General features: G+C 34.6%; 1 protein-coding gene and 1 long non-coding RNA gene across 6 annotated transcripts in view; both read right to left on the bottom strand.

Annotated features, from left to right (window-relative positions):
• Positions 1-1,176: 1,176 nt before the first annotated feature.
• On the bottom strand, positions 1,177-6,891 carry LOC139982683 (uncharacterized). Its single transcript, XR_011798241.1, has 3 exons — positions 6,849-6,891; positions 5,495-5,520; positions 1,177-4,313 (listed from the first exon to the last, which is right to left on the bottom strand). It is a non-coding gene; the product is annotated as an uncharacterized lncRNA (long non-coding RNA).
• Positions 6,892-8,160: 1,269 nt separating this feature from the next.
• The window catches only part of LOC139982680 (uncharacterized), a 214,111-nt gene continuing 194,849 nt past the window's right edge, over positions 8,161-27,422 (bottom strand). For 4 of the 5 annotated variants that reach the window (XM_071995722.1, XM_071995720.1, XM_071995721.1 and 1 more), the window contains 7 exons: positions 16,433-16,638; positions 16,081-16,157; positions 12,981-13,036; positions 12,415-12,534; positions 11,195-11,400; positions 10,063-10,139; positions 8,161-8,563 (listed from right to left, as the gene is read on the bottom strand). In XM_071995722.1, the coding sequence (XP_071851823.1) occupies positions 8,457-8,563; positions 10,063-10,139; positions 11,195-11,400; positions 12,415-12,534; positions 12,981-13,036; positions 16,081-16,157; positions 16,433-16,638 (849 nt within the window). In that variant the 3' untranslated portion in view covers positions 8,161-8,456. The remainder of the gene's footprint in view (positions 8,564-10,062; positions 10,140-11,194; positions 11,401-12,414; positions 12,535-12,980; positions 13,037-16,080; positions 16,158-16,432; positions 16,639-27,422) is intronic. The other variant, XM_071995724.1, reaches the window with a different exon arrangement.

The raw sequence follows: 27,422 nt of genomic DNA, 5'->3' as shown, positions 1-27,422 counted from the left end.
TATCTAAAGTCCAGAGAACACCACTTTGCTTCTTTTATTACACCACGAAGACTTGTAAATATAAAATCATATAACCAAATATGGATATTATGGGAACGAAAAATCCGGCAACTACAAAACAAGTACTTAAAGGGGATATGCCTACTTACATTTTGACATATAAATCATATTATTAGTTATATGCAATGATGTTGAATTGATAAAAAAATAAGCTGAATGCATTGTGATTCTGAAAATTTATTTAAGCATTTTAATATATACAATACACATTTATACGAACACATTCGTGTCATTAGTCACACAGACCGCATATCGTCAAGTAGTGATGAATGTGCAAGAAATGAGTTTTGATTAAACTTGCTCTAAAGATTTTTACATTTTTACTTTAGTATATCGTAATTTAAAAAGGATCTTTTTTACCGAAAGTTGTCAATATATTCAATATAACAAATAGAACTTTGAGTTGGCATATTTGTTGCTCATCGAAACAAATTAGTAACTTTAGTGTAAACATATTCGTCGTTTTGTCATGTCGTTTTTCAGTTAAATTAGACATTCGTCACACATTCGTTACTAAATTTTCAAGTTTCTTCCTGTCACAGACTAGTTGTCGTCGCTTTACTGTGTGAAGTAGCCATAGGGTTACACCGTGAAAGTTCACTGTCAAATGGGGAAAGGCGGGGTGGAGGGTAGAGTGGGAGGGGATGTTAGATGAAATAACCTTAAGATAGAGAGAAGTAATCGAAGGGGTAATACGTTGGTCTTATTGATGTTAAAAAAAACGTCCACAGTTTACTACAATGTATGAAAGAGTCAAGGAATTTGCATGGGCTATACGCAGGTATCAACATACATGTTTTAGTATGTTTTTCTTGGGTTGTTTTTCTTGGGTGGCAATGATGGAGTCGGATATGATGAGGGATATGATGTTAAAGGGGTGGTATATTGGTCTTATTAATTTTTAAAAAGAACGCCCACGTTTGGTTACAATGTATAAAATAGAGGAATTTGTATGAGTAATGGGCGGATATAAGTGTTTGAGTATGTTTTTCTTGGGTGACAAGGATGGCGTCTAATAGGGGTATGTTGGGGTAGGAAGGTCAAGGAGAGCCGGCTGCTGAAAGGGTAGTACATTGATCGTATTTATTTTAAAAAGAACCCCCAAGAATTTCTACAATGTATCAACTAGACAAAGTATTTGCATGCACGTGGTATATTTTATTCCGTTTTGATGAAAATGTGAACACATGCAGTTGCAAACATAATAGTTCCAGCTGCGTAATCTGTTAAGTCGGAACTCTAATGAAGGACACTATTTACGAAAAATTGTGTGCAATTTTTCATTTTTAAGTTAGTGTAATACTTGATTTTCTCTGACAATAGTTTCTCAGTATCCTTCAAACGTTTTGGAAGTTTTTGCACTATACTATCCCCTTAAACGGAATGTTTAACCTCGTGTGAATCATTGGATTTAGAGTGGGCAACAACTCTGCCATTGTTCAAGTGTTTTCAAGTTTTACTATAGTATTTGGCTGCCTTTTTTTGTTTCCCTTCCTGTATACATATAAAATATATAGAGAAGAGTCATATAATACCTCAACAAGAAGAATAAATAATATAAAAGGGGATAAAATGTTAAGATGATAGGGTATCATATCGAATACCTTTACACTTACAAAAGTTAATACATAAAACGATAAAACAACCAGACTACAACAAACAGTCTAAGAATAACTAATATAAAAGGGGAAAAATGTTAAGATGATAAGATATGACATCAAATAAATCTACAAGTACAAAAGTTCATACATAAAACGATATAACAAACAGACTACAACAAACATTCTAAGTGCTCGGATGGATAAAAATAAAAGAGTTTCTGTAAACTGATGATCGGTATTTTGGGGGATTTCTTAGATTTCTGTTCAATTTGTGCAGAAGACTTTTTAGTACAGTACACAAAATGTGATTCTGATCACGTTATATCTTATTACACATTCTTGTAAACTCAGTTCTTGGAGCAGCATTTACTTTTTCTAAAAGTATATGGTAATCTAAATTAAATCAAGCCGATGTGTATTTTTGCCTTTTTGCAATATAAAATGAGTACCAGGTAGGCACTACATAGATCATATGTGGTATAATAATAGTATTGAAAAAATCCTTGGCATTTTGGTGAAAGAGAGACACAACGTAAGCCACACTAGATGTTATATAATAATATCTGCTTAATAATGGTAATATATTGCAAGAAAAAGGTCAAACTGTCGTCGATGTATACTACCAGTACCCGTTTTGGAGGTTAAAAATATTACCTTTCCATAGTCCTGGATTTTTTTCAAGTAGCAGTTATTTGGTTCTCAAATCAGTATGACATGGTTGTTATGTTCGGCTTGTTCCAAAGGGCAATATTCGTCGTTATAAAAAAAAACGCATGGAAATAAGGCAAATTGTGCAACTGAGTTTTTATAATGATGAAATTATTCGTCAATACGTGAAAACGAGAGTGGGCCTTAGGTGGGCATTCGACACAAACCAGTCAAATATAACTAAAAAATAGACAATATAAGGACTTCTAGACCGGTTCAATCGATTCTCATCCTCGAAATATGTAAGAATAATATATATAACTCATTTGGCCAAAAGTTCAAATTTGCCACTACCCAATAACGGGAACGATATTGGCAACGCTTTTTTTCACCACCAATCAATATCATAGAAAAGGAAAGAGATTTGTTGCTGTTATCGAAACAATGGGAAATCAGCGAGATAGATATTTTCCTTTCTGGGATTAATCAATTAGTTTGATGATAAATTGTTACCATTCGAAATGTTTTCTAATACGTATCAGAACAGAGAGAAAGGATCAGTGGCAAAATATACGTTAATCGCAACATTCAGTAAACGACAAGACACTTTTTTGTCTGTTCCTGTTTAGTTCAAATAATTAATCGATTGCCGAAACAAAACCATTGTGACAATGAAAGAAACCAAGAAGACTTAACTTTGATAAATGTATCATGTGTGAATCTTACAAATGTGTTACAGTTTCAGATAGCTAATAAAAATAATTAAGCGACAATCTTTTTCCAAATGTACATGTTTTCTGCTTTAATATGTATAATTGTGTTAATTTAAAGGCCTGTAAAAGATGATGACATGTAGTTTTAGAAAAGTCAGAAACATAACAACATTTTCAAGTACGTGCTTTCTGATACATATAATTGAATCTTATGCTAAAGTTGCAAGATCAAATTAAATGTAACAGAATTCTTGAAAAGAGCTTTAAAGAGCTTTAAAGCAAACTAAGTGTTGATGCTATTAAATAAGGAAAATCCCAAGAAGAAGCAGTTTTTAGCTTTGGCTTTGACTATTCAAATACGATTTCAAATAATATCATGGAAATTAAAAGGTTTCGAATATTTCAACCTTCCATTCATTAATGTAACGGACACCAATTAACAGCAGTGTTAGTTCCGCGAAACACCTATAGGAGAATTCATACTACTAATTACTCGTAATTAAATCTTCACTTTCTCTGAAGAAAACTACAGAGGAGAATTTCTCAACTTCATCAATTTTAATCTTAGTGTGAGAAATAAGAAAGTATATGATATTGCAAGAGCACTTATATAGTATATATCATTTCTCGTGTATACTATATGGAATTGACTTTGATGTCATCAAAATCAATCACCGAAAACAACAAACATAGGAGCAAATCGTATAACCTATTTCTCTGGGTAGGTAAACTATAGGTGATAGGTTATAAATATATACAAACACTCAACTACATTGTCGAACACAGCAAGATTCGCGTTTTCAGAAACCATGGATTTAGGTTCTTTCCATTTTTTTAAACTGTCTCAAACTAACAAAACAGTTATGCATGGCATTAAATAATAAAGTAGTTAGAGTCAGTTAAATAACTTTCTGACTGTTTGGGTCACCTAACACTGGAAGCCAAAAGGAACGTAAATAGAAAGAAGTCGCGCTGCATGATATTCTTGATAATTTACTAAAACAACAATTAGAGCGCAATTTATTACAATTACTGATTTTCGTGGAATCTTTTAATTTGAATCTTTTTGTACTTAACTCTTACTTCTATTTGTTTTTAAGTTTAGATATTATAGTTAATCCATTAGGTTTTCAATGCTTGGATAAAACAGGATGTATATGATTAGATAAAACATGAGATGAGCAATGTCTTTTGCAGTTGCTTTTGACACTATCCTACTGACATCTTTGGTATAGTATCGGTGCATCACGTCCCTTCCGATGCAGTACGGTTCTTTTGCCATTCTGATTCTCTGTGGATAATAAGATATATCGTCATCAGAAATATTTCGCATCGCTAACAACCAATCACCTAATCGGTATATATTGTACGTTCTTGAGCCATTTTTCCCAATTAATTAATTCATAAGCTAAAAATTTGCATTTGATTCATGTAAAACGCGATATATACCACAGTAAAGAAGAACAATAGGAAGTAATTGAAGCCTGTCCTCTTAAGTACATTTATTGTCCATATAGCCTAGTGTATATCACTGCAGGGTTTAACTTACATTCACTGTATGGGTGAGGTTCCATTAAAACATCACTATTGATCATGAACCATGGTAACTATTGTTTCGAACTTTCTTATTTGTCTTTATACAAATACATACTATTTTCGAATTGAAAATTAGTATGTATTTGTAGAAAGAAAATAAGAGGACATGATTAGAGCTTGAATTCTATAATAATATGAAACACTGACTAACATTGAATATTTTAAGTTTGAAACAAATGCAATCCTATAAAATGATATCCGGTAAGAATATAATGAACGCAAATTTATTCAAAACATGATCACAAACTGTAATAACATAAATTCATGATTCACATTTTTGCAAGAACAAGGGAGTTAGTAAGGTGAATAGATCTATTGAAACGAATAATACAAGACTATACTTAACTTAATTTTGGCTTAAGCTATGCTTGATTATATCAGTCGTTTTGTCGCATATGAGCGAATCACAGTACCATTGTATAAGATGCAAGCAAATGCATAATACCTTACTCATATATCTTTTCAGCAGAAAATTAAATCCCAGAGGATTAAGCTTACATTCACAAAAGTTTAATTTTCAACACTATTAAGCAGCTTTTTGTGTCCAGATAACTATTGAGTTGGTTACGGCAACTACACTTATCAGTTTTAGTACCGAGAAGACGAAATGTGTATGATGGACTACACTAAAATACCGAGAGATCAAATACATGTATAAGCATTGACAGGCAGTGTTGAGTATAGAACTAAAGTCCTTAGTGACATGTCCCAAAGTATCTTGCATATGCAATGTTTTTTGGTTTACATTAAGTATGAATATCGTTCATTCCGTTCAGAATTCAGAAACTTCAAATATTTAAGAAAATCCGCTCTATGTTTGGTTTACGGAGATTGACATTTCACGAATTTACAGTATATACTATAATAAAGGCCTACCTCCAATAGGTTCGAAATTCTTCCACCTGAAATAAGAAGTTACAATGACCGTATGTAAAGCAATTCATATTGTAAGATTTCTTATTATAGTTGTGTGAAGACTATTTACATGGATATGTGCTCTGAAGTGCATTTAATTGCCCATTTAGCCTAGTGTATATCACTGCAGGATTTGTCTCCCATTCACCGTATGGGTTAAAGGCTACCTGATGTTGTCAGTTCCAATGAGATGATTGTCGTTGTGAAAGTTAGCATCTGATCAGAGCAACCATTAAACGAATGTCATTTTACGTTCCGTTACCGTCGTTAAGAATGTAAATCGAAATTACATTAACAACCGCTAGTCTTCGTGGACTGTGGTTATCAGTGCTTCTTTCTTATTATTTGAGTACATGTTTGCGGTTCTTTTAACTTGCAGTTCACATTCTAATACTATCCTCTCTTTATCCTTTCCATTTGCAAATAAATATTAATTCTTTAAAACTTGTTATCGAATGGAATGTTATAAAATGATATCTAGCAAGGTCATGGCGAAAGCAAATTTATACAAAACATGATCAGAAACATTAAAACACGGAGTTTCATGATACGATTTGTTTTTACAAGAACAAGAAAGAATTGTTATTAAGGGGATATGAAGTAGTGAAGCGAGAATTACGATAATATATGATAATGTATGCTTAACGCCGTGATTGATTCCTGTCATTCATGATGTTGCTTATGAACCAATTACAGCATGTATAAGACCCACTTATTAAAATAACTATACATCCTCAAAGCAATGCCGTGAAATATTAAAATGGTGATAGTTAATATTCATTAATTTTTAGTAGTAGTATTAGCACCTATTGATTCAATTAGTTTTAAAGACAACTAAACTATGTCATCCGTATAACACGCAGTGTTGTGATAGCTTAGGTTATATGTCTTTGTAAATTCACCTGTCAAGTTTGGTAATTTCGAACTAGGAAACAAACATCCATTTGCAAGTTGATAAGTTATAATTCACAAACAAACGCCTAGTAATTAACTTTACCAAGTTCTTATAACGCCCTAATTATTTAAGAATTCAAAGAATGTTCAAGTTTTTTAGGGGGGGGTCGAGATTTAACCACAATTTTAAACATCAGTACTGTTATAATATCGTTTAGTTGGAGTTTCATTATACTAACCATGGAGGTTTTAACGTGTAGAACGAACGTTTTTGAAACATGAAACTGGTGATCTGAATGTTCTTCAAGTTAATCTGAAAGTGCTTTCAATCTTTCGTTTGGATTCGAGTGGTGAAACTGCAAACTTCAATATGAAATAGTATCGCTTCACAGTGACGTTACAGTAACGTTTTAATACTTACCTCTTCTCTGTACATTGAATTGGTCAAACTGAAACCATTGTGCTGTTTTAAAGAAAAATTGAAGCAATTGACGACTTCAATATTTAAATTATGGCATTGGATGAACTAATTATATTCTATGTGATTATGAGGACAATGCTCATCATCGTCCTTCAGTTTGTTATTTTAAAGTTCATCTTTAACCATTTTTGTAAAAGTTACAGATGTAATATTTTCATAGTTTTATGAAAGATGGATTACTTCAAATGTATCAGAGATGAACAGGTTTTGCATGAGCATGGGCAATATTAAAAGAGACACATGTTGTTATACATTTCGACGTATACAGCATTTTTTGCAACTAATAATGCTTCTCACAGAGTCCCTATCAGGAAACTGTATAAACCCAATACAATCAGGTGGATTTGAGGTACACTGAAAATAAAATAAAATTCACTTGCATCTCACATAGGCCTCCTAATGGTCTAAATATATGTATATATCTATCAAAATCGACAGTCCACGCACTATGACTTACTTACAATATGTAATAACCACATACCTATGAATCATGCTTCGTTATCATCCCAAACACAGTGATAATGTATCGATATCTTCCTCTTTCAGAAACGTATTAAGCTAATTGTTATTTCACATAAATTTATCATAAGGTCATACTCATAACCATCAATCTTACTAAATATACCCTACTAGGCAACATATATGGATGTAGTATATTTCTTGCTTCTTCGAAAGCGGTTTTCTTGTTTACAATCTTACATCTAAAGCCACTAAACTACTGACAAGCAAAAACAAAACACGAGAAAAGAAGATATTGGTAGAGTCAAATATTTTAGAATGTAGCATATGCATTGTTTAACTAAAATGGTAAGTAATTTCCAATTCATCAATACGCTGGTTTAAACCGACTCTCTATTAGTTGATACCTGACCGTACGCTGCTATATAATTCACCCTTACGAATGACCTGAATAAAATTTCATTGAAGATGACAACCTTTCTTTAAAACGGAGAGTAATGAACTAAGGCTTGCGTCGTTTCATTTTCATGCATAGCTTACCAAGTCTTAATTCTCAGTTTCAGATGTACACTGAATTCAAGTATTAAGTATTAAATTTTAAATTCACCAGTATTTGTACTTTATTGTAATGAAGTTATTTGATTTTTTTTTAAAAACCAACCAAATCATCTCCGCAATGTTGACCTTGAAATACGTTGTGCTAATATAAATTTCGCCATTCTATCTTTCAATAGCAAAATAAATGATAACAAACTGTTTATTGTAAGTAGCTTACGATGACAAGTCCAGTACGAGGTTTAATGTGATTTTATACTTCACCTGTTAATCCTAGAAGCTGAATATATCTGTTTCGGGTATCATTTGGTCTTTTTGTTAAAATAATATTAGTAATATAAACATGGCGTTCATTTAACATCGAATACCACGTATTTACCAATTTGTTCAATATTTTGATTTGTCAATTTCGGACGGATTTGGGAACTCTCAATAGTTTACTTGATTTGATGGAAACGAATTGTCATTATTTGCTAGATGTTACAGCGCCACTATATTTGATGTTAGTTACTGGATTGTATTATTCAGCAATTCCTAGTTTGACGAAACCAACCCTTGAAATATATTGTTAAAGATACTCACCAACCAAGCACCTGTTCGAAGATCAAGAATGTGACCAACTCTATGTGTGAACCACTGAACTAAATGCAAGGAGAAGGAAGAAGTTCTACACTGATATACGGAACAATTAATGTATTAACAAATCTTGCAGGGATTACGAAAGAATGTAGTTTTGCCATTTCACCATAATCTCAGTAAAACTCTGCATTTCATACCAGGAAAACGATTCTGTTATTAGTATATTTAATGATCCTCATCCATTGATCACGGAAAGATATTCTCGATGTTTGTTCTTTCTCTTTAAAAGCCAGATGTTCGGATAACGTTGGAAATATTTCTCGTGACGATATAGCCAGAACTAACAAAATCGAGAGCGAATATCAGCCACATATGGTGCCCCACCTCTTCAGTTCGAAAAAGGGCATATTATGTGATTTAAACATTAAATTAACTTTTGTTTTAATTTACAATAAACCTGCAATCCTACCTACGATTAAAAAGAACATTGTTCTTACCTCCATTTATTTATTTTTCAAACCTTAAGAGATGTTCGGATAACGTTGGAAAGACTTCTCTTAACGATATTACCAGAACTAAAATAATCTTGTTGTGTACCATTGTGCATGTTCGACTACTATTTATGGTAAAGCAAAAGAGTATTTACTTCACTATCATGATAATTACAATCGAATCCGTTTTGTGCATATTGTTTGATACCAATTTCTCTGATTGTAGCTGCGACGAGTCAATCTTTATATAATAACCACAAAGCAGAATGTCACAAAGAACACAAGCATTTCTACTTTTAGCATCATCACTGATACATTAAATTGTATACACCATTTAGTTAAAGTGGCACAATGATGGCACCATTTGGCAGCCAGTGGGGACGTCAGCGAATTCGAAGCCCCTCCGCTCACACCGACTTTCTTAAATTTAAAAAAAAAACTCGTTACAGATGGTAGATGGTAGAGCCTATATGGTGTCATGAAATATCTCACTCTTAAAATGGGGATAAATCCGAGAACGCTTCCAACGCGCCTACCCAAAATGACTTGCGCAATTAGGACAGGATAAAGTAAACATGATCCACTGACACAATGACCACTGTTATCACAAACTAGCCTAAAGTCCCCTTTGATAAGTATGATCCTACGCTCAAGCGAAAGTCTCCAGTGTACAATAAATAAAAAAAAGCTGTGTCGCCTTCAGTATCCCGATAGATTATTCAACCTACCTTATACCGTATATGTCAGTCAACATACTTTTTAATGACATATGTAACTAACTTGCCTGAGGCAAATACAAAGAATGACCTATAAAATCGATTGCTGTAATTTTAAAGAATAATTATATAATTATCTAAGAATCATTTTTGTTTGATCTGTACCATTGTTCATCCTCAAGATTGTTGTAATAGTAGCCGACTCTCGCCATTTACTGTAAATAAATTACAAAGACATGTACTAAATATATTAAACCTTGAACTTTATTCTGTAATCTGGATCGTTGTGATTAAACTAGTTCAGTATTACTTAAACCGATCGATCAATCAATTAAATGGTTTTACGAGTGATACCTGTGATATCCTTTGATAGCCAAGCCGAAGGAATGGATCTGACCGGAATTAATTCAGGTAGTAGACAGAAAAAGAAACTACGGGGTAATGAGAAAGACAGAAAGATCGAATATGATAATTGATAAATTGAAATAAATTTGTATTAAATGTATCCCTAAACGCTATAACCAAAACCTGATGGCGTTAAAAAAATATAATGAATTATGGATTACTGTTAACATCGTAATAAACTAAATTTAATTCAAGATATTCAACTAATGTAAACTGAGACAGTTGAAACACTCATAATATGTAAGAACCTTCATTTAAGCAGCATTATTATCTGCAGCCCGCATCCCCACACACGATACACTACACAAGCACAAGTACTTGGCAGTACATACATAAAATATTAGGTTCTTTTAAATTAAAAAAAATAAGAATTGTTCAAAGTCGAAAACCGAACCCCATTTCATGTCTGAGTGTTTTTCAGGTATAGTAGTAGCACATATACTTAGTACAGTATTACGTAGATTTATAGACTATACCTATATTACAATGAATTAACTTAGTAATGCCACTTTACAGAAAACGTCAACCAATTGAAGTATCATCAAGTACGTAGAGTTTTCGACAGACAATCTACCGCTCAAAGGAATGTAACCCATTATTGAAACATAGAGTTAGGTTGGATATTTCAACTGACCGAGAACGTCAACCAATTGAAATGTCATAAAGTATGAAAAATGGTTGTCCAAATAATTGTATTATTGTTAGCCAAATGATTGATCTACTCTGTAAATATTAATCAATGAACGCATTTAATGGTTCAAGCACTGTATTTACACTTTTGTCTTTTCACTTACATTTGCAGCATAATTGGGCTCAAAACCACGTGTTGAGGGCTGACCTGTGCTAGATATAAACTGCATGTGTTCGATCTAGACTAAGATTGTGTTGACACCGGGTATTTGATTCGGAGCCCAATGATTGTATCGAAGGAATGTGTTCGAGGATGCCCTACTAAGGACTTTGAAGCAACAGAGTACGGTTCTCTGTATGCATCCTTAATTATATATGACAAAGTAGGTTCGAGTAATGAATGGGTTTCCTTGTAATTGTGAACCTTGTTTATATATTTTAATATACTTACGTCAGTTTTGTAAGTCGTTGTGACTGTTGTATATACATCAATATATCAAAAATTTCTTGTTGTGTCATCTCCCTGCCGTCCTCTGTATATATTGAAACATCACACACTGATGACGGTCCTGATAGTCGTAGACCTGATCTTAGGATGACGTCACATTCATCAACGTGACTAAAAGACTTGAATATGCTTAAGACATAGATAGGAATCTGATGGAATGAAAGACAATAATGATGCCAATATTATTTATTTCTTCAATTAAAAAGAACGGATTTAGGGAGTCAAACGGTGAACGTGAAGGCTTAGCTAATAAAACTCAGAAAAGAGATTTGATGGAGTAACCGGTATAAAAGTTGAAGATTTTGTCTAAGTTTACAGTTAAATAACATGGAGTTGTTAGGTAATAATTTGAGTGAGAAACAATATAAACAAATGAATTGTGTTCAGTGTTCAATATTATTTAATTTCTAAAACAACACATGTAACAATATACCTACAAAATTCATACAAATGGGTATCATAAACTTATAGAGATTAGAAAATAAGTTTAAAATGAAATAAGATTTTGAATTACACTTACCTTACTACATGACGTTACAAGTGAATATAATAGCCGTACCTAAGCAGCGAGGTTGCATTGTATCCGGCTTTTTTTAAATTCACTGATAGCTATTGATATAACCAATAAGACCTTCACGACACAATGGGTACAGTATACCATTTTAACGATCCAACCATGTAAAGTTAATATCGATGGTTCCCGATGTCCTTTCTCTAATGACGTCATATCTACAATACTGGATGTCAAACACTGCATTAATAATGTATGTCACCAACGGGAGATAATTACCAGGAGTGCTTTACGTTTGTTTGATGGTAACAAAATAACGTATTTAAGTAGCTCGGCATTTGCTGTACTAAATAAATGTCATATCTGCAAAAACGAAGAAACTAACTTAAACTCCTCTCTTTTCATTATAGTTGTGTTAGTTAATCAATCATGTGACTGGCGCTAACCTGACGTTTCATTTTTAAAGTCACCGGGGGTTGGGGTCATATTCGGACTATTGTAGCAGTGGCTTTTATTCTCCATTAACTAAGTAGGCTACTTGAAATAAATTAACAAAACGATATTTTCGTACAATTCTAGATCAGTGTCTGAACGTCTTATCTGAAAAACACTTTTGAGTTTGAAATCAGAATAGCAGAATACACTGACTTACGTTATGACTTGATGCCTTCTCCATGAGCTGTATGATTGACCCCTGTTGCAACTCACTGTCATCATTAGCAATAGTCACGATCTCTAAACACAGCTTAGTGATAGTATCAACGTCATCAGCCTAACAATTAAAACGATGCACAAGAAATTAGTAAGATATAACTTGTACATATACTCCAACGATGGACCTTGACCTTCCCGTCAAATAAATATGATATGAAGTTAATATAAATATAATACATTGAGATTTTTTAAGTTATTTCTACTTTAAACACTGATAATGATAGCACATGCATATTAATGGTTGCTATCTTCAGTAAAGAATCACGAATTATTTGTCTGGTTATATCAAAATCACTTATATGACTTCCGAGTTTGACTGCAGCTTATATTACATAGAAGGATACATACAATGAATGGTAGAGTGCATCAGAGAAGATATAGTAGTCTAACAGTGAAGTTTGCTAAATAGTATGTAAAACTAGTACGAAACCCACGTGAGACGTCACCATCATCATTAGGTACTTTGTCGTGGTTTTACTGTGTATCATAGTCATGTACACTTACCGTCATCCACTGCCCAGAATGGAGATCCAGACAACTGCCAGAATTCTGTGAGACAACTGTATAGGAGAGATATATCTATTCATGTTGGAGACTGTTTAATAATTATTTATATATGTATGTATACTTAAAAAAGACCTGGAGTGACACTGAGGTCAAAGATAGACTTTAAATGAACTTGCTGTGGTAAAAATGGTAAAAACATGCGGTAACTATGACAACAGTGCATCACACAAAACAGAGAAGTATACGAATTAAATCATCTTTGTTTTGTTATTTGTTACAAATGTTGGTACATATTTGCTAAACTAAACAACAATATGCGGAACAGCTAGGGAGATGTGAATTCTCTAGATGTTATACGGGAAGGTTATTACTTATCCTAATTAACTTTGGGTCATAAATTTCAAACATATTTGTATATATGACTGTTGTTACAGTATTATATAGTTGTTGTTAAAGTAACGTACCACTAGAACCTAAAGGCACCTAACGTAATCATAATAATGAACGTCATAAATATTAAAGAATACAAATATTTCTTTATTATATTATGCAATAGTGGTTAAGTAAGTAATCACAGAGGGGAGAATGATGTCATGTCAATTGAACTGCCCCAACCCATTTGACAAGTCCCTAAGGGTAAAAAAACAAACAATGTATGGTCGGAAATAATTGACTTCACAAATCGCGTCATAACTCACCAGGAATGTTGCAACGGTATACAGTTTTTAGTTGTGGCTTTGAAAAAACTATCTTAGAGACAAATGTGACTAGAAATCTAAAGTAAACTCCCTAAAATAAGTATTGTCTGCCCTACTAGGCTAGGCTACGGAGTTGCATTGACCTGGATAGGTCTCGTTAACGGATATTTTTGTACTATGCCTAGGCTAGTTTCAATGAATTTTGATGTTTAAGGCAACATATTGACCATACAAACAAATATACCTACGGTAGCCTTACTCTTCGTAGGCATACATGTAATATAGTAAACCTACTATGTAGTGCATACTAAGGGGATATGTTCAGGTAATCATTAGTCCAACGTATGGAGTTGACTGTGTTCTATAATGATACTGTTCATGTATCATTATAGGGCATGACAAAATGATGTTCCAAATAATTCCAAAAAAAACTTCAAGGCTTAACTCGAATGCAAACTGCATTGAGGTTTCGATGACTTCGGTGTGCTAGACTTCATATTATTATAACCAGAACTAGTTGTTAAAATAGAAATGGACTGAATCACCATTTTGATACAATAACACTATGTGTGATAAAAACAGGTCAGTGCACTGTTCGTGGCTATAAACACCTACACCAAAAACAATAGGGGTCTGGTACTCAATGTTATGCTCCACACACCAAGTATTAGAGGTATCCAGATGTCCATCGTTAGATATCATGCAAAAAAAAAAAAAATCAGAGTTTGAACTCTGGTGACCTCAGAGGAGATTTTACTTCACAAGCAACAGGGTTATTGTATTCTATATGGCACATCCATATACCATGTATGAAAAGTATCCATGATTTATAATACGAAAAATAATGTTTTCAAGGTGTTCAGGCTTCGATAAATATTTTTAAAAGTAATCGCTATTTGGCGACCGTGACTAAAAATCGATTCGCCAAATTTAATTCGCCACTAGGTCTATGATTGTGTTCAAGTCTATAAAGTACAGATCTGCAACATCTACTCTTTCTATGAGCAAACGTTTGGCAGTTAGGCAGATACATGGTGCTACGTAATTGCGCATTGGAAAGTCATTTTTCTTTGTAGTATGAAATTTAACTGTTTCCCATTAAAAGTAAGTGTTGAACAAAGTAAAGCATATCGCAGAATCATAGATAAGCAGCTAGGCCTACCGTCATGTCTTATACAATTAAAAGTAAAACATCTGTAAAAATACCTACGAAGATAGCTTTGCTTCTGTTACATTATGGCTCCTATATTGCTAGGTACATACTACATACAGTAGTTAGGTATGCGTTTTTGAAATGTTATTCACATGCTCCTATAGTCAAGTATTGTTCATATTTTCGTGTGACTTGGTGTAATAATGAGTGGCACAAAGTATTCCTCACTGTAAAAATAAAAATGATTAATGTGTGCATCTATGTTCTTCTTAATTCCTGTATCCTATGAATGCATAGTGTTTTAAGCAAAGCATTGTCATGGAACTGACTGCTATTTTTTTTAACAATCTTTTATAGGTCCTTATGCAACTAAAAAAAAAAAAAAATACGCTAAATATTTCGTAGTTTTAATTGTTCTATGGTTACATTGTACATGGGGAAATCCAAGAAAAGGATTTGGTTTTCTACTTCTTTGGGTTTGATTTTTACCCTGTTTAACCTGCTGAATATCAATGATTTAGAGTTCATCACTGAGGGCAGGAGTAACATGTTACACTAATTATGTGTATATATTCCAGTACTGACATCTATCATAAACTTTGAGATTTTCTTAGTTGTTTGTTCATGTTATGATACTTTTTCAAGATAGCCCATTATAGACTTTTTAGTGAAAAGTAGGGCTGCTTATTTAAGAAAAATATGTTATATTGTAGCCGCCGTTAATACGGCTACGAACAAATGTTGCTTATATTTTGCCTTACAAACAAATCGCACACGTTGGTGTTCTTCACTCGTTCAGAACTCAACCATACACTGTGTCAACATTCTCCCCTTTCTAGTTATTTTGCTAATCCAGATAGGTAATATTATATTGTGCGTCGGTATTATATAAACTTATCGTTATATATAGGAAAGGATAATATATACATTTGTTTGATTTAGTGATTGATTGATTATAGCTCCTGGTATCGATAATGCAATAAATGACACCTAAAGTATACAACCTATATCTAAGCCATGCATGTCTAACAGTAGTGTAATAGTATTATTGGTAGCTGGTAGATGGCTTTCATGACATTACGGTGCAGATAACTTACAGAGCATACAACGCACACAATAACATGGAAGTTTTTTCTCTGTAATATATATTGACTGACTATTTGGTAGAGACAGCCCGACACGGAAATCTGTTTGTTTCATATACTCATCTTAGGAACATAAAACATATGAATTGTTTGTTAATTACCCTTAAGATTCGATGTCTTTAAACTGATTGCAATATGATTTGGATGGATTGATTCTGGTTGTGGACAGTTGCGAATCCTGAAAGGAAATGGAAGAAATCTCTAGTTTATTTTCCTTTCATAGAAATTTAATTTTCATAAATTAATCATTCTCCTACAGCAAAGTTGGACCTGTCTTACGATGACATGTTAAGTGCTTTAAATGGAGCCAGGTGGGGACGAAACAGCTTCCATAATCCAGCCTGTTAATTATAACACCATCATGTAGATTTTGCGATTCATGTACCAGGTCAAAGATATCGTATAACAATAATGTAGATATGTTATTTACCTAACACTGTTAGTAATACTCACCAGAGTTCACGTAAATCCTTTGATTGTTCTGCATAGAGTAATAAACCTATAACATCTTCCTCTGTAAGTTCTCTTCCTTTCTCTGTATATAAGTCTATCTTGACTACTGTAGATAGATTACCCAAAGAAAGACCAGAACGGAGGACGATGTTATCCTTATCAGCTTTGCTGAGAGATTCATTCAGATAAAGATCAACAATCGGGATCTGCGGGAAGAACAACAGAAATATGAATAAATTGCACAAGCAATTAATAAAACCGAGATGGCATAAACATATATGCATCAAATAACTATGATGTTATTGTTCGTTTTAATTGGAGAACATTATTTGATGAACAGAAATTAACAATGAACTTAAGATTGATACATACATTTGAAAATACATCGTTGGATTGATCGCGCATTATATAATGATCTCAGTTAAATTTGATGTAAACCATAAGTATGTATATTGAATATATATTTTGCAGTAACTACCAACATGTAAGATATTGACTGAATATAACAATTTCCACAGATCACAAAAACACGTTTAGGTACTTTCATTAAGGAAAGATGATGTACTTTTCAAGACTCACAGTTAAGAGCTCGATAATAATTGTTAGCCAAAATATTTAGTTAAGGTAGTTTGAAATAATGTAGTTAAGGTAGTGTGACAAAATGTAGTTAATGTAGGGTAAAATGTTAATAGTGCAGCACCGTTGCATATGATTACAAAAATCATGTCGGGGCAAATTAAATACTGCAAACGAATGATTAATGTAGAGATGGTCAATATATATTTTGAGTCATATTAAGAGACTATTTAGAGACATTTTGAGACTATAAATCAAGTATATATATATGTATATATATATATATATATATATATATATATATATAAATGAAAATCGTAATGAGTTGGAAAATCAAGAACAGTGAAAAAACTTTCAGCCTCCACCGGGATTCGAACCACGGGCCTCCCGCTCTGTACGCGGACACCCTAACCACTAGGCTATGGACGCTGATTCATGATAATAAGCGTCCATAGCCTAGTGGTTAGGGTGTCCGCGTACAGAGCGGGAGGCCCGTGGTTCGAATCCCGGTGGAGGCTGAAAGTTTTTTCACTGTTCTTGATTTTCCAACTCATTACGATTTTCATTTATATATATTCATTTGTCTTTGTCGTTTACCTCCATTGCATTAACATAAAATATATATATATATATATATATATATATATATATAAACCTATGAAGGCAAGGTCATTAATATTTTGTGTCAGGTTGCAAAAACAGGGAGCTTACTCCGGAAACAATGGTTCAATTGTCCCTTGCTGAATTCACCGGTTATGATCAGGGCGTATGCAAAAAGCACCAGGTGTGCACTCTGTACCTAACACTTTGGCAATACGCCCTCAAGAACAGTTTAAAAAAGCCGATTGATACGCATCACACACCAGTAGAATCACTGTGGTCAAGTGGTACGGACTTCGGTTCGTGAAACAAGTTCCGGGGTTTAATTTCCTACCTTCGCCTGATGAGTCCCAAAAGGACGAAACCGGTCGTGAAGTGGAATTTTTTCTTGTGTGTTATTCTTTATTTATTGACAATATATACATATATATATATATATATATATATATATATATATATATATATATATATATATATATATATATATATATATATATATATATACTGTTCTTGATTTTCCAACTCATTACGATTTTCATTTATATATATTCATTTGCCTTCGCCGTTTACCTCCATGCATTAACATAAAGTCTGTTCAAAGTATATCTTTCGAGATCCGGCTTTAGGAATCACAAATGATTTCGAGTTGGTTAGCACCATGTTTGATCTCTAGAGTAAAGCAAAATATGTCACCAAAAACAGAAGTAGTATTGTTCGATACAGGTGACAAACAAACGCCTACAGTGGAATTACGACCTTCCTTACCGGTTTCGAACCTCTGGACATACAATCAGCGTCCATAACCTAGTGGTTAAGGTGTCCGCGTACAGAGCGGAAGGCCCGGGTTCGAATCCCGGTGGAGGCTGGAAGTTTTATCACTGTTCTTGAATTTCCAACTAACTCATTACGATTTTCATCTATATATATATATATATATATATATATATATATATATATATATATATATATATGTATATATATATATATATATATATATATATATATATGTATATATATATATGTATATATATATATATATATATATATATGTATATATATATATATATATATATATATATATATATATATATATATACATATATATATATATATATATATATATCACTATATATATATATATCACTATATATATATCACTGTGGTTGTTTTGGTGCGTATGTTTAAATATGTATGTTTGGGGGAGTAATTTCTTAGGCCTAAGCTAGATTTTACTTATTTGAAAAAGTATTTCTCCCAGTTAGAAGGGTGGGCTACTTAAATGTGCTTTAAGACATTGTTTATACACTGCACACGTAAGGGATGGGGCTGGAACCCTGTTATCATTTGACAGGACCGTGTCAGGGGGATACGTACATCAGATTTCCACTTACTTACAAATAAGCCTACGTTAATGTCAACGGCTGAGCATTATGCGTTATTTCCGTTAGCTATAGGGACATGTTATATCATTTCTTCTAATTCCATTAGTCAGTCGTGTGCAACCTCAAAGTTCTAGGCACGTATTGAAGGAATAGCGGTAAAAACAACACAAGGTTTATTTTAACCGCTCATCTCGTATGATGTCGCACTAAAAGCAATTGCTCCCATTGACTATCACGCTAAACTGGTCACTTTTCAACAGATACAAGTTTCAACTGACATGTTCTATTCAACATAGCCCGTGGCTTAGGCTATCACAGCTCATTAAACGTTGTTTTTTTTCACAATGACCATTAGATTTTGAACTAGAAGTTTACCATAGTGCTCCCCTTTCCATCTGCCAGCTCTCGCTACGGAATCTTCTTGTTCCACCCACTATTTCCTAAAGTGCCTCCAGATTTTTAGACCATCAGTAGTTTATTTCATTCTCTTCAACATCCAAGCATTCAATAGAATGCCCAACAAATCAACACAGTAGGTCACTTTAGGGCTATATTCCCTCTCAGGCGGACGTGCACTTCTCAAATTGCTGTGTGAAATTCATATACAAGATCGCGCGTTTGGTTGGTATTCATTAGTTTTGTTAGAATAACAATTAACGTAGAGAGCGCCTAGGATTTAACCTGCATAAAACAGTCTAGCAGTCTTATGTAACACTACGGTTCATAAATATATTTATTACATCTATGTGCTTCATGTAGGCCTATCAGTGTCATTGTTAGCCCACATATCAGTGCCCCAATGTTTTAACAAGAATATTGGGGCACTGTGAATATACGTATATACCAAGGTTTACTAGGGGTTGGCGCTCCCGGTCCACTACACTGCTCACCCACTCAGGTCATGATGCCCCCCATCCCCAATGGGTACCTTTTTTACATGTTAACAAATTATGAAAACACAACCCTAACAATCAATTTACACTTACATTCCCCATTTGGTTTCCATCAGCATATATAGGCTACAGCTACCACCAGAATACCATAGCTTGCTTTTACATCTTCAATTACCCGTGTAAAATAATGAATAAAACCACGAAATGCCATATATATCAAAAAGGTCCAAAACAGTAAAAGCATGTCCAAAGTAGTATTGCCTAAGCATGTCCAAATTTATAATAACATTTCCACACTACCATAACTATGTCAACAAATTATATGAGAATTTCCAAAATAAAATGAGAGAGTTCGAAAAATCCTCTGAACATGTCGAATGCAACTGCTGACTTTAATTTTGTAGTGAACAGTTAGGCTTTTTAATTCACGACATTTTTTGCAAAATGTCCAGAACAATATAGGCATGTCCAGAATAATATAAGCATGTCCAAATTTATATCAAAATGTCGAAACTAAGATAAGTTTGTCCAAAAATAATATGAGCATGTCCACATTGATATTAGACTGTCGAAAAATTGTATGAATTTGTCGGATGTAACTACTAACTTCAACTTTGTAATAAACATTTAGGCGTTTGGAGTTACACCATATGTTTCAAATATCGATTTTTTTTTTTTTTTTTGGTGTTCAGAAAAGAAATACAGCATATCAAGCGAAATGTAACACAATGTACAGTTAATCCACTACCTTCTTAATGTATTTGTTTATATGTTAATGATATTTCGGTGGTGAAGGATTTTATTTTTCGAGATAATATTAGTTCAGTTGTTTCCTAAGGTGAGTGGTCGTCCGGCCCTACGGTGCTGTGAATATCAGTGAATTACCAATAATCATTGTATCCAACACGCAGTTGCATGGCTGATCTGCTTTTGAAGACTTATTTCCACTTTTCCATCTTGAAATTTAGTTAAAAGGTAACAGTGAAGATTGAAGGTGGGATACCCCTAGCGTAGGCTTACTCTTTAGAATCATGGGCTAATGTCTTACTTCATTCTTGTTAAGCAGCAAGCATGGTAACGGTAATGAAGTGTCCGATTCTCCGTTAAAAAAGTTAAACAGTATGGCGGTTCATTTTCACTGTCGACATGCGCATGTTTGATAACTTTGACTAGTTAGAACGTTGTTAGCCATGTTCATGTTGTACGTGCAAGTACACTTCTTTGCCTACGCAAAAATATATGAATATTTTCAACACTTTTAGACAGAGCAAAACCACTCACATTACGAAGGGATGTAAAAAGAAAAATATTAAGTGATGGTCTTGTATTTACATATTATAGACCGTGGGCCGAAGTCCAAAATCGTTTAAGTTCGTTGCAACAGAGAGAAGACTACTAAAAAATGCCATTATAATTATGAAAATAATATAAAATCACCATTATCGATTGTTCCCAGTTGTCACACGTACACATTTTTGCAGTTGTTATTAATAACCGTTACCATTTTTATCAAATTTGAGAGAGTATATACGGCGAAAATACAGCGTATGATGTCACGAGTAACCAATCACAATCTCGTCTACGGGCTTGCGCTATACTTTTTAACATCTGGCAATATTTGAACATGGCGTTAAGTACTGATAAGGCGGCATGTCGAACGAAAATGAAATTAGAATGCATTATCCACGTTTCAAAGACAGCCTCAGGGAAAATGACTGCATTTACCAATATCTCCAAAGCTAAAGTAATCAGATGTGCAAAGGAATGGAAGGCTTTATGTGTAGAATTAGGGGATTTTGCCAATACTGTTTTGTCTGACAATGCAGACCTCAATTTGACGTTGGACACAACAAAGTGCGGGTATCATCGGCAATGTTATATGAAGTTTACCGACGTACCCAAAATCTCCAGAGCTAAATCGAAACTTGCACAATCAGTTGGTGAGTTGTTTGCCGTATTAAAGTATTCTTGATATATTACATTGAAAATGAATGCTCTATTCGACTGGAAACCGTGTCATTGGAGCTCGTACAGTTACAGTAACCAATTCGTTCTCAACTAGCCTAAGCCTATGCAGTAAGAAAATGTACACAGCTCCAGCTAACGTTAACTAAACTGTTATTCAATTGCCCAGGCTCTGCTGAAACAAAAAGGTTGGCTGAATGTACGTTCTGTGTACAATTTGTCACAGGAACAAAGTGGGTTGCTGGTGCTGGTAAGACTTTGCAATATTTTTTTTTTCTTGGTATGGTCTTTGAAATATGCTGTATTTCTAGTTGAAGATGCCTTGTTTATATTTTTTGAACTAATACGAATTAAACAAACTGAACAGTTACAACCCGTCTCTTAGATACAGGCCTTCAAGTAAGTCATAATCACAAAGTATACATATTAGCGTCATCCTAGGCTCAATTCAACGAAACTGTTGTTGAAATATCTTTCTTTATTTTCTGTCTTGCAGAGGATTTACCAGCTCAAGTTGATACTGCAGATTTTGGAGACTTCTCACACAATGATCAATCAGGTACGATGTCCATATGTTGCCTTCAAATAGAGTGCAATTATGTACGTGTTGGAATATAGGCCTATATACAAACTTATGATACCGTAATGATGCAAATCGTTGCTCTTTTAACATACATAACTGCTTGTAGTCCCTTTCCACGTGTGAACATATCTTTCCAAAAACCGACAACATGGGTTCCGTAAGTAAACAGACATGCATACTGTTTTGCTCTTTAAATGTATTTCAATGAAAATTTAGGTGCATAAAGTAAATAGGGAGGGAGGAGGAGGTAGGAAATAATTTGAATTGTATATAAAAAAATTCATGTGGAATGATCATTTTACAAAACTCATGGTATGCAGCATAAGTTAGCATATTTTATTTTGAGCATTATCAGTCACTGTTTTTATTAATGTGGAAATTTATTGTAATGTTCATATCTCTTTTTAAACTATCAATCAGCTACGCAACATTGAAGTAATTGAAGGCAACTTTTAATTACTTGAGGTGAAGTAAAGAATACCTCTTGTGTATCACAAATACATATTAAATAAATCTTCATCTGCTCTGTCAATATAATCAATGGATCAAGGACATGCCCCAAAGCTGCTGAGATCAGTCCACACACTACACCGTGGCCACATTATGCCTCCAGTATGCGTAATATGTCAGAAGGTCAGTTATGTAACTAACTCTCTAACGAAGAAGCGCAGTAAAGAAAGGCTAGTAGAATGCCAGACGGTTACAGCTGGGTCCCTGCAGACAGCTGCACAAATCAGGAATGATGACAAGCTATTGCTTTATATCAGAGATCAAGATCTGGTGGCACTTGAGGCAAAGTACCAAAAGACTTGTTATCAGCTGTATGTGAAAGTCCTTTCTACACAAAAGAAGCAGGATGGTGTGCTTGGTATTAAACAATACCAACAAGCCTACCAAATTTTCTGCCATGATATTGTCGAAGAGATAATTGTGAAAAATGCGGAAATATTTAGACTTACCAAATTGTTGCAAATCTTCAAAGGTTATGTCAAAAACTTGAAAATCTAGATGATGCAAATTATAGGACATATTCTTTTCAACACCGGCTTTAGGGATCATATCCCCAACTTGTCTTCCTGAGGCCTTCAAGGAAGAATCTAAGTTGTTTAGTTTACGGTGACAACTTATCACCTGCTGATGTTGTAGAAGATCTTCCATTTGAAGACGACAATTCATCGGAATCTTCAACAAGTGACACTGCTGACATCCATACCCTCTGTGAAGAATCCATCACCAACATCTATTGGGGACTTGTATATGTCTGCCCAGAATTTGACAAGTTCAGTCACACAGAATCACTTCGAGCCTATGGAATGGCCACCAACAGCAGCTGCTTTAAATTTCGCTAATGCTGAACGTGTTATACCAACTAAGCTTTACAACTTCCTAGCTTGGGTCTTTGGTGCTTCCGAAGAACCAGTCATCACTAGCAAAGTAAAAGCTGAAGACTTTGTTCACCATAAATTACTTTCTGTGGCTCAAGATGTAATGCAACTTGCTTTCAAAGGAAAGAAAATGACACCAAAGTATCTTTCCATTGGTATGGCTGTTCGCCATATTACTGGATCAACTGATAGGACTGTTGAATGGACTAGGTCAATGTTTTTCCAATTCTGTGGTGCTTGAACATGACACAGCCCTAGCTCAACAACATCTTGACCATACGGATGCACTCCCAGCTACTATTGTCCCGGGTGAATTTTTGACCTTTTTCTGGGATAATATTGATTTTGGAGAGGAAACCCTCACTGGAAAAGGCACATACAGCACCAATGGGATTGCAATGCAGCGAGGAAAGCATGACCTGTCAGGAGTACAAAGACTTCCGTAGTACGCAGAAAGCAGCGTTTGATCAAAGCTCCACCTTCTAACCTAATGCCATATTTTGGTGTTAAGAAGCGTGGGCCAAGACCTTGCGGTGATCAACTCGAAGTGGGGGAGAATGTGAATCTCCAGAATAAGGCACGTCTCATCGACTTAACATATAATTTGCTGAAAGCAGAGTATGGTGCAAGTAAACCCACTTGGACTGGTTAAAATATTGGGTTGTGTCCACAGGTGCCAGTGGTTTCTCAAATTACATACTTGCCAGTGATAAATGCAAGTCCTACAGAATACGACACATTGCACACAGTGTTGCAAGAAAGCTTGAAGATCGCTGACAAAAGTTCTGTCCACACAGTGGTAGTGGTCATGGATGAAGCAGCATACGTCAAAGCGCAGCGAATTCGATGGACAAGTGAGGTTTTTAGGAACCGCATCGTCATGAGACTTGGAGAATTTCATGTGCCAATGGCATACTTAGCCTGCATTGGAAGTCGCATTGGTGGTGCCAGTCTGAGAGATATACTTATTGAGTCAAATATCGTTGCCCAGGGCTCTATCAACGGAGTTTTAAATGATCATCACTACAACAGGTCAGTGCGGACCCATAAGTAAGCAGCAGATGCTTTATCCAGGTTGCGTTGGCTTGCTTTCCTGGACACACTAAATGACCAACAAAGAGAAGAAATCAAGATGGTTTGGCTGACTTACATGAAAGTTATCTATCTAATACCATCTTAGATTTTGTAAGAATGGATGAACTGAAGATGCTTCAACAGCAATTTCAGCGGTTCATAAGCAGTCACAGGGGTGTTTATCCAACGTTTGCCTTCTGGAGTTCATATCTGGAAATGGTTCAACCTCTGCTGCTGTTCCTCTGTGCTACCAGGGAGGGCAATTCGGAGCTACATTTGTCGACTGCACGCTCAATGCTACCATGTTTCTTTGCATGTGATAAAGTTCATTACTCACGGTACCTTCCTGCCTACTGGCCGGAAATGGAAAATCTCCCTGAAAGTTATCCTGATGTACATGAAAATCTGTCTGCTGGAGAATTTAATGTGTAAAAGGATCAGTTTGGATTTAGCCAGATTGCTTGTGATCAGACATGCAACAAGGACACAAAAACAAAGGGTGGTTTGATTGGCTTTACCCTGAACAGAAGTGCGGTCCATCGCTGCATTTATCGAGCCATGGGAGAGCCATCACCAAGGAGTGTCAGACAATGGCAGGAAGTTTTTACACTCAAGGAAGAAGGACCTTGATTGGACAAGAATCTGCAATAACGAAGTGCACACCAACTTGGTAATGGCTATAGTTGAAGGTATGATCAACCCATTTGAACCTGATCAGCATCAACTTGTTAATATTTCCTTGGGTGTTGTTGTCACTGATGATGTTTGTGAATACCTACTTTCAGCTCAAGAAGCTGGTGAAATTGCTGTGCAAGCCTACTGCAAAGAGAGATTGCAACAGGGTGACAAAGATGTGTTTGCTACACTGAGTAAATATAATGCTAAATATTTGACATTAATTGTAAAAAAGGTGAAATCAAATCAGAAGGGTAAAGAAAATGTTTTGAAATCAGACCGTAATCATTTTGCAAGACTGCTCCTGATTGGCAGTTCGCGTCAAGTTGATATTAAGGAAATGTTAAGTTACTCCTTAGGTATCTTTCCTTTATCTATTTCTACTTGTGAAGGAAGTTTGGTAAAGACCAACAAAGCAAACATGATGCAATTTCCTGAAGAGAAGGCTGATACATCTTTGTATGCAGAAAGGCCTCCTATGGAAGCTAAATGGTTTGTTGATGGTATGGCACTCCTTCAACAATTGAAAAACCCACCTGCAACATTTGGTATGTTAGCTAGACATGTTCTTGATATTCTCTTCAACCTAGCCAGAAGTAACAATGCAATGTATGTTCTCTTCGTGACCGATCGCTATCTGAATACAAGCATAACAAAAATGCTGACAGGAAGAAAAGGGGTGTTGATGGTACAGAGATTTTTTGAATATATTCAGATGATCAGAGTGTACCCAAGCAATGGAAGAAATTTCTAAGTACAAGCACAAACAAAGAGTCATTGGTGAAATATGTTTTTCAGAAGTGGGCTTCTGGTGATATGGACCTGCATGGTGTGGTGATTTTCATTGCTCATGATCAAGATTGTCATCAAGTTTGTTCAACAGAGTCAGGAGTTGAGGGTAAACCTTTTCCTGCCCTTCAATGTAACCATGAAGCGGCTGATACCAGGATTTTTCTCCATTGATCTTATGCATCTAGTGTTACGAAGTGTAACAATATTATCATTAAGAGCCCAGATACTTATGTACTAGCTGTGTAATGATTATAGCTGTTGCAATGTGCAGTACCCTGTCTACAAGATTGTTTTTCAGTACAGGAGTAGGAAATAAGAAGCGCATTATTGATGTAGCGCAAGTAGCTAATAACATAGGAACAGATATCTGTTCTGCATTGATTGGTGCCCATGTTTTTACAGGGTGTGACGGTGTTAGTTCTTTTCATGGTAAGGGTAAGGTAAAATGCCTAAAAGTACTTAAGTTTAGACCAGAATGTTATAACACATTTTCTGCATGCACAGATGTAAACCAGGCAACGTTAAATTTGTTAAGACTTTATGTACGGTGTGAAACTGGGACTCTTTTGGTCAAAAGGGGTGTTAGATTTGAAAATCTTGTTTTCCAAGGAATCTCAAACTCAGTTGACTCTCTGAATGGTTATAAAAATAATTATCATTGTACCACATAATGTCCTCACTCAGTGCAAGTCGAATGTCTTGTTCAAAACGTGTAACAATGACTAGAATACTGACATTGTTTATATGCCGTTGACCAAATATGCTAAATGCTTGTTTTTAGTTACACTTCTTTATTCATAAGGTATTGGCTTTTTATAAGGTAACTGTAATAGAAATGCTTCAAAAAAAATTATGAAAAAGATCTTTTGCAATATGAATATAATTAAGAACTGAAACTAACACACGTTTCTTGCCTTCTCTACATAACACTTAACGGTTTACATTGGAGCCGCACTCCCATATGTTTTCCTCATTTATAAACTAGATTTATACATATCCCCTCCTTACACCACCTCACCCTTTCCCACACCTTCCCAATCCCTTAACTTTGCCTCAATATTTTCA

This window comes from Apostichopus japonicus, chromosome 16, assembly GCF_037975245.1.
Source record: "Apostichopus japonicus isolate 1M-3 chromosome 16, ASM3797524v1, whole genome shotgun sequence".
Lineage (NCBI taxonomy): Eukaryota > Metazoa > Echinodermata > Holothuroidea > Aspidochirotida > Stichopodidae > Apostichopus > Apostichopus japonicus.
This window is presented reverse-complemented; position numbering and strand designations above follow the sequence as displayed.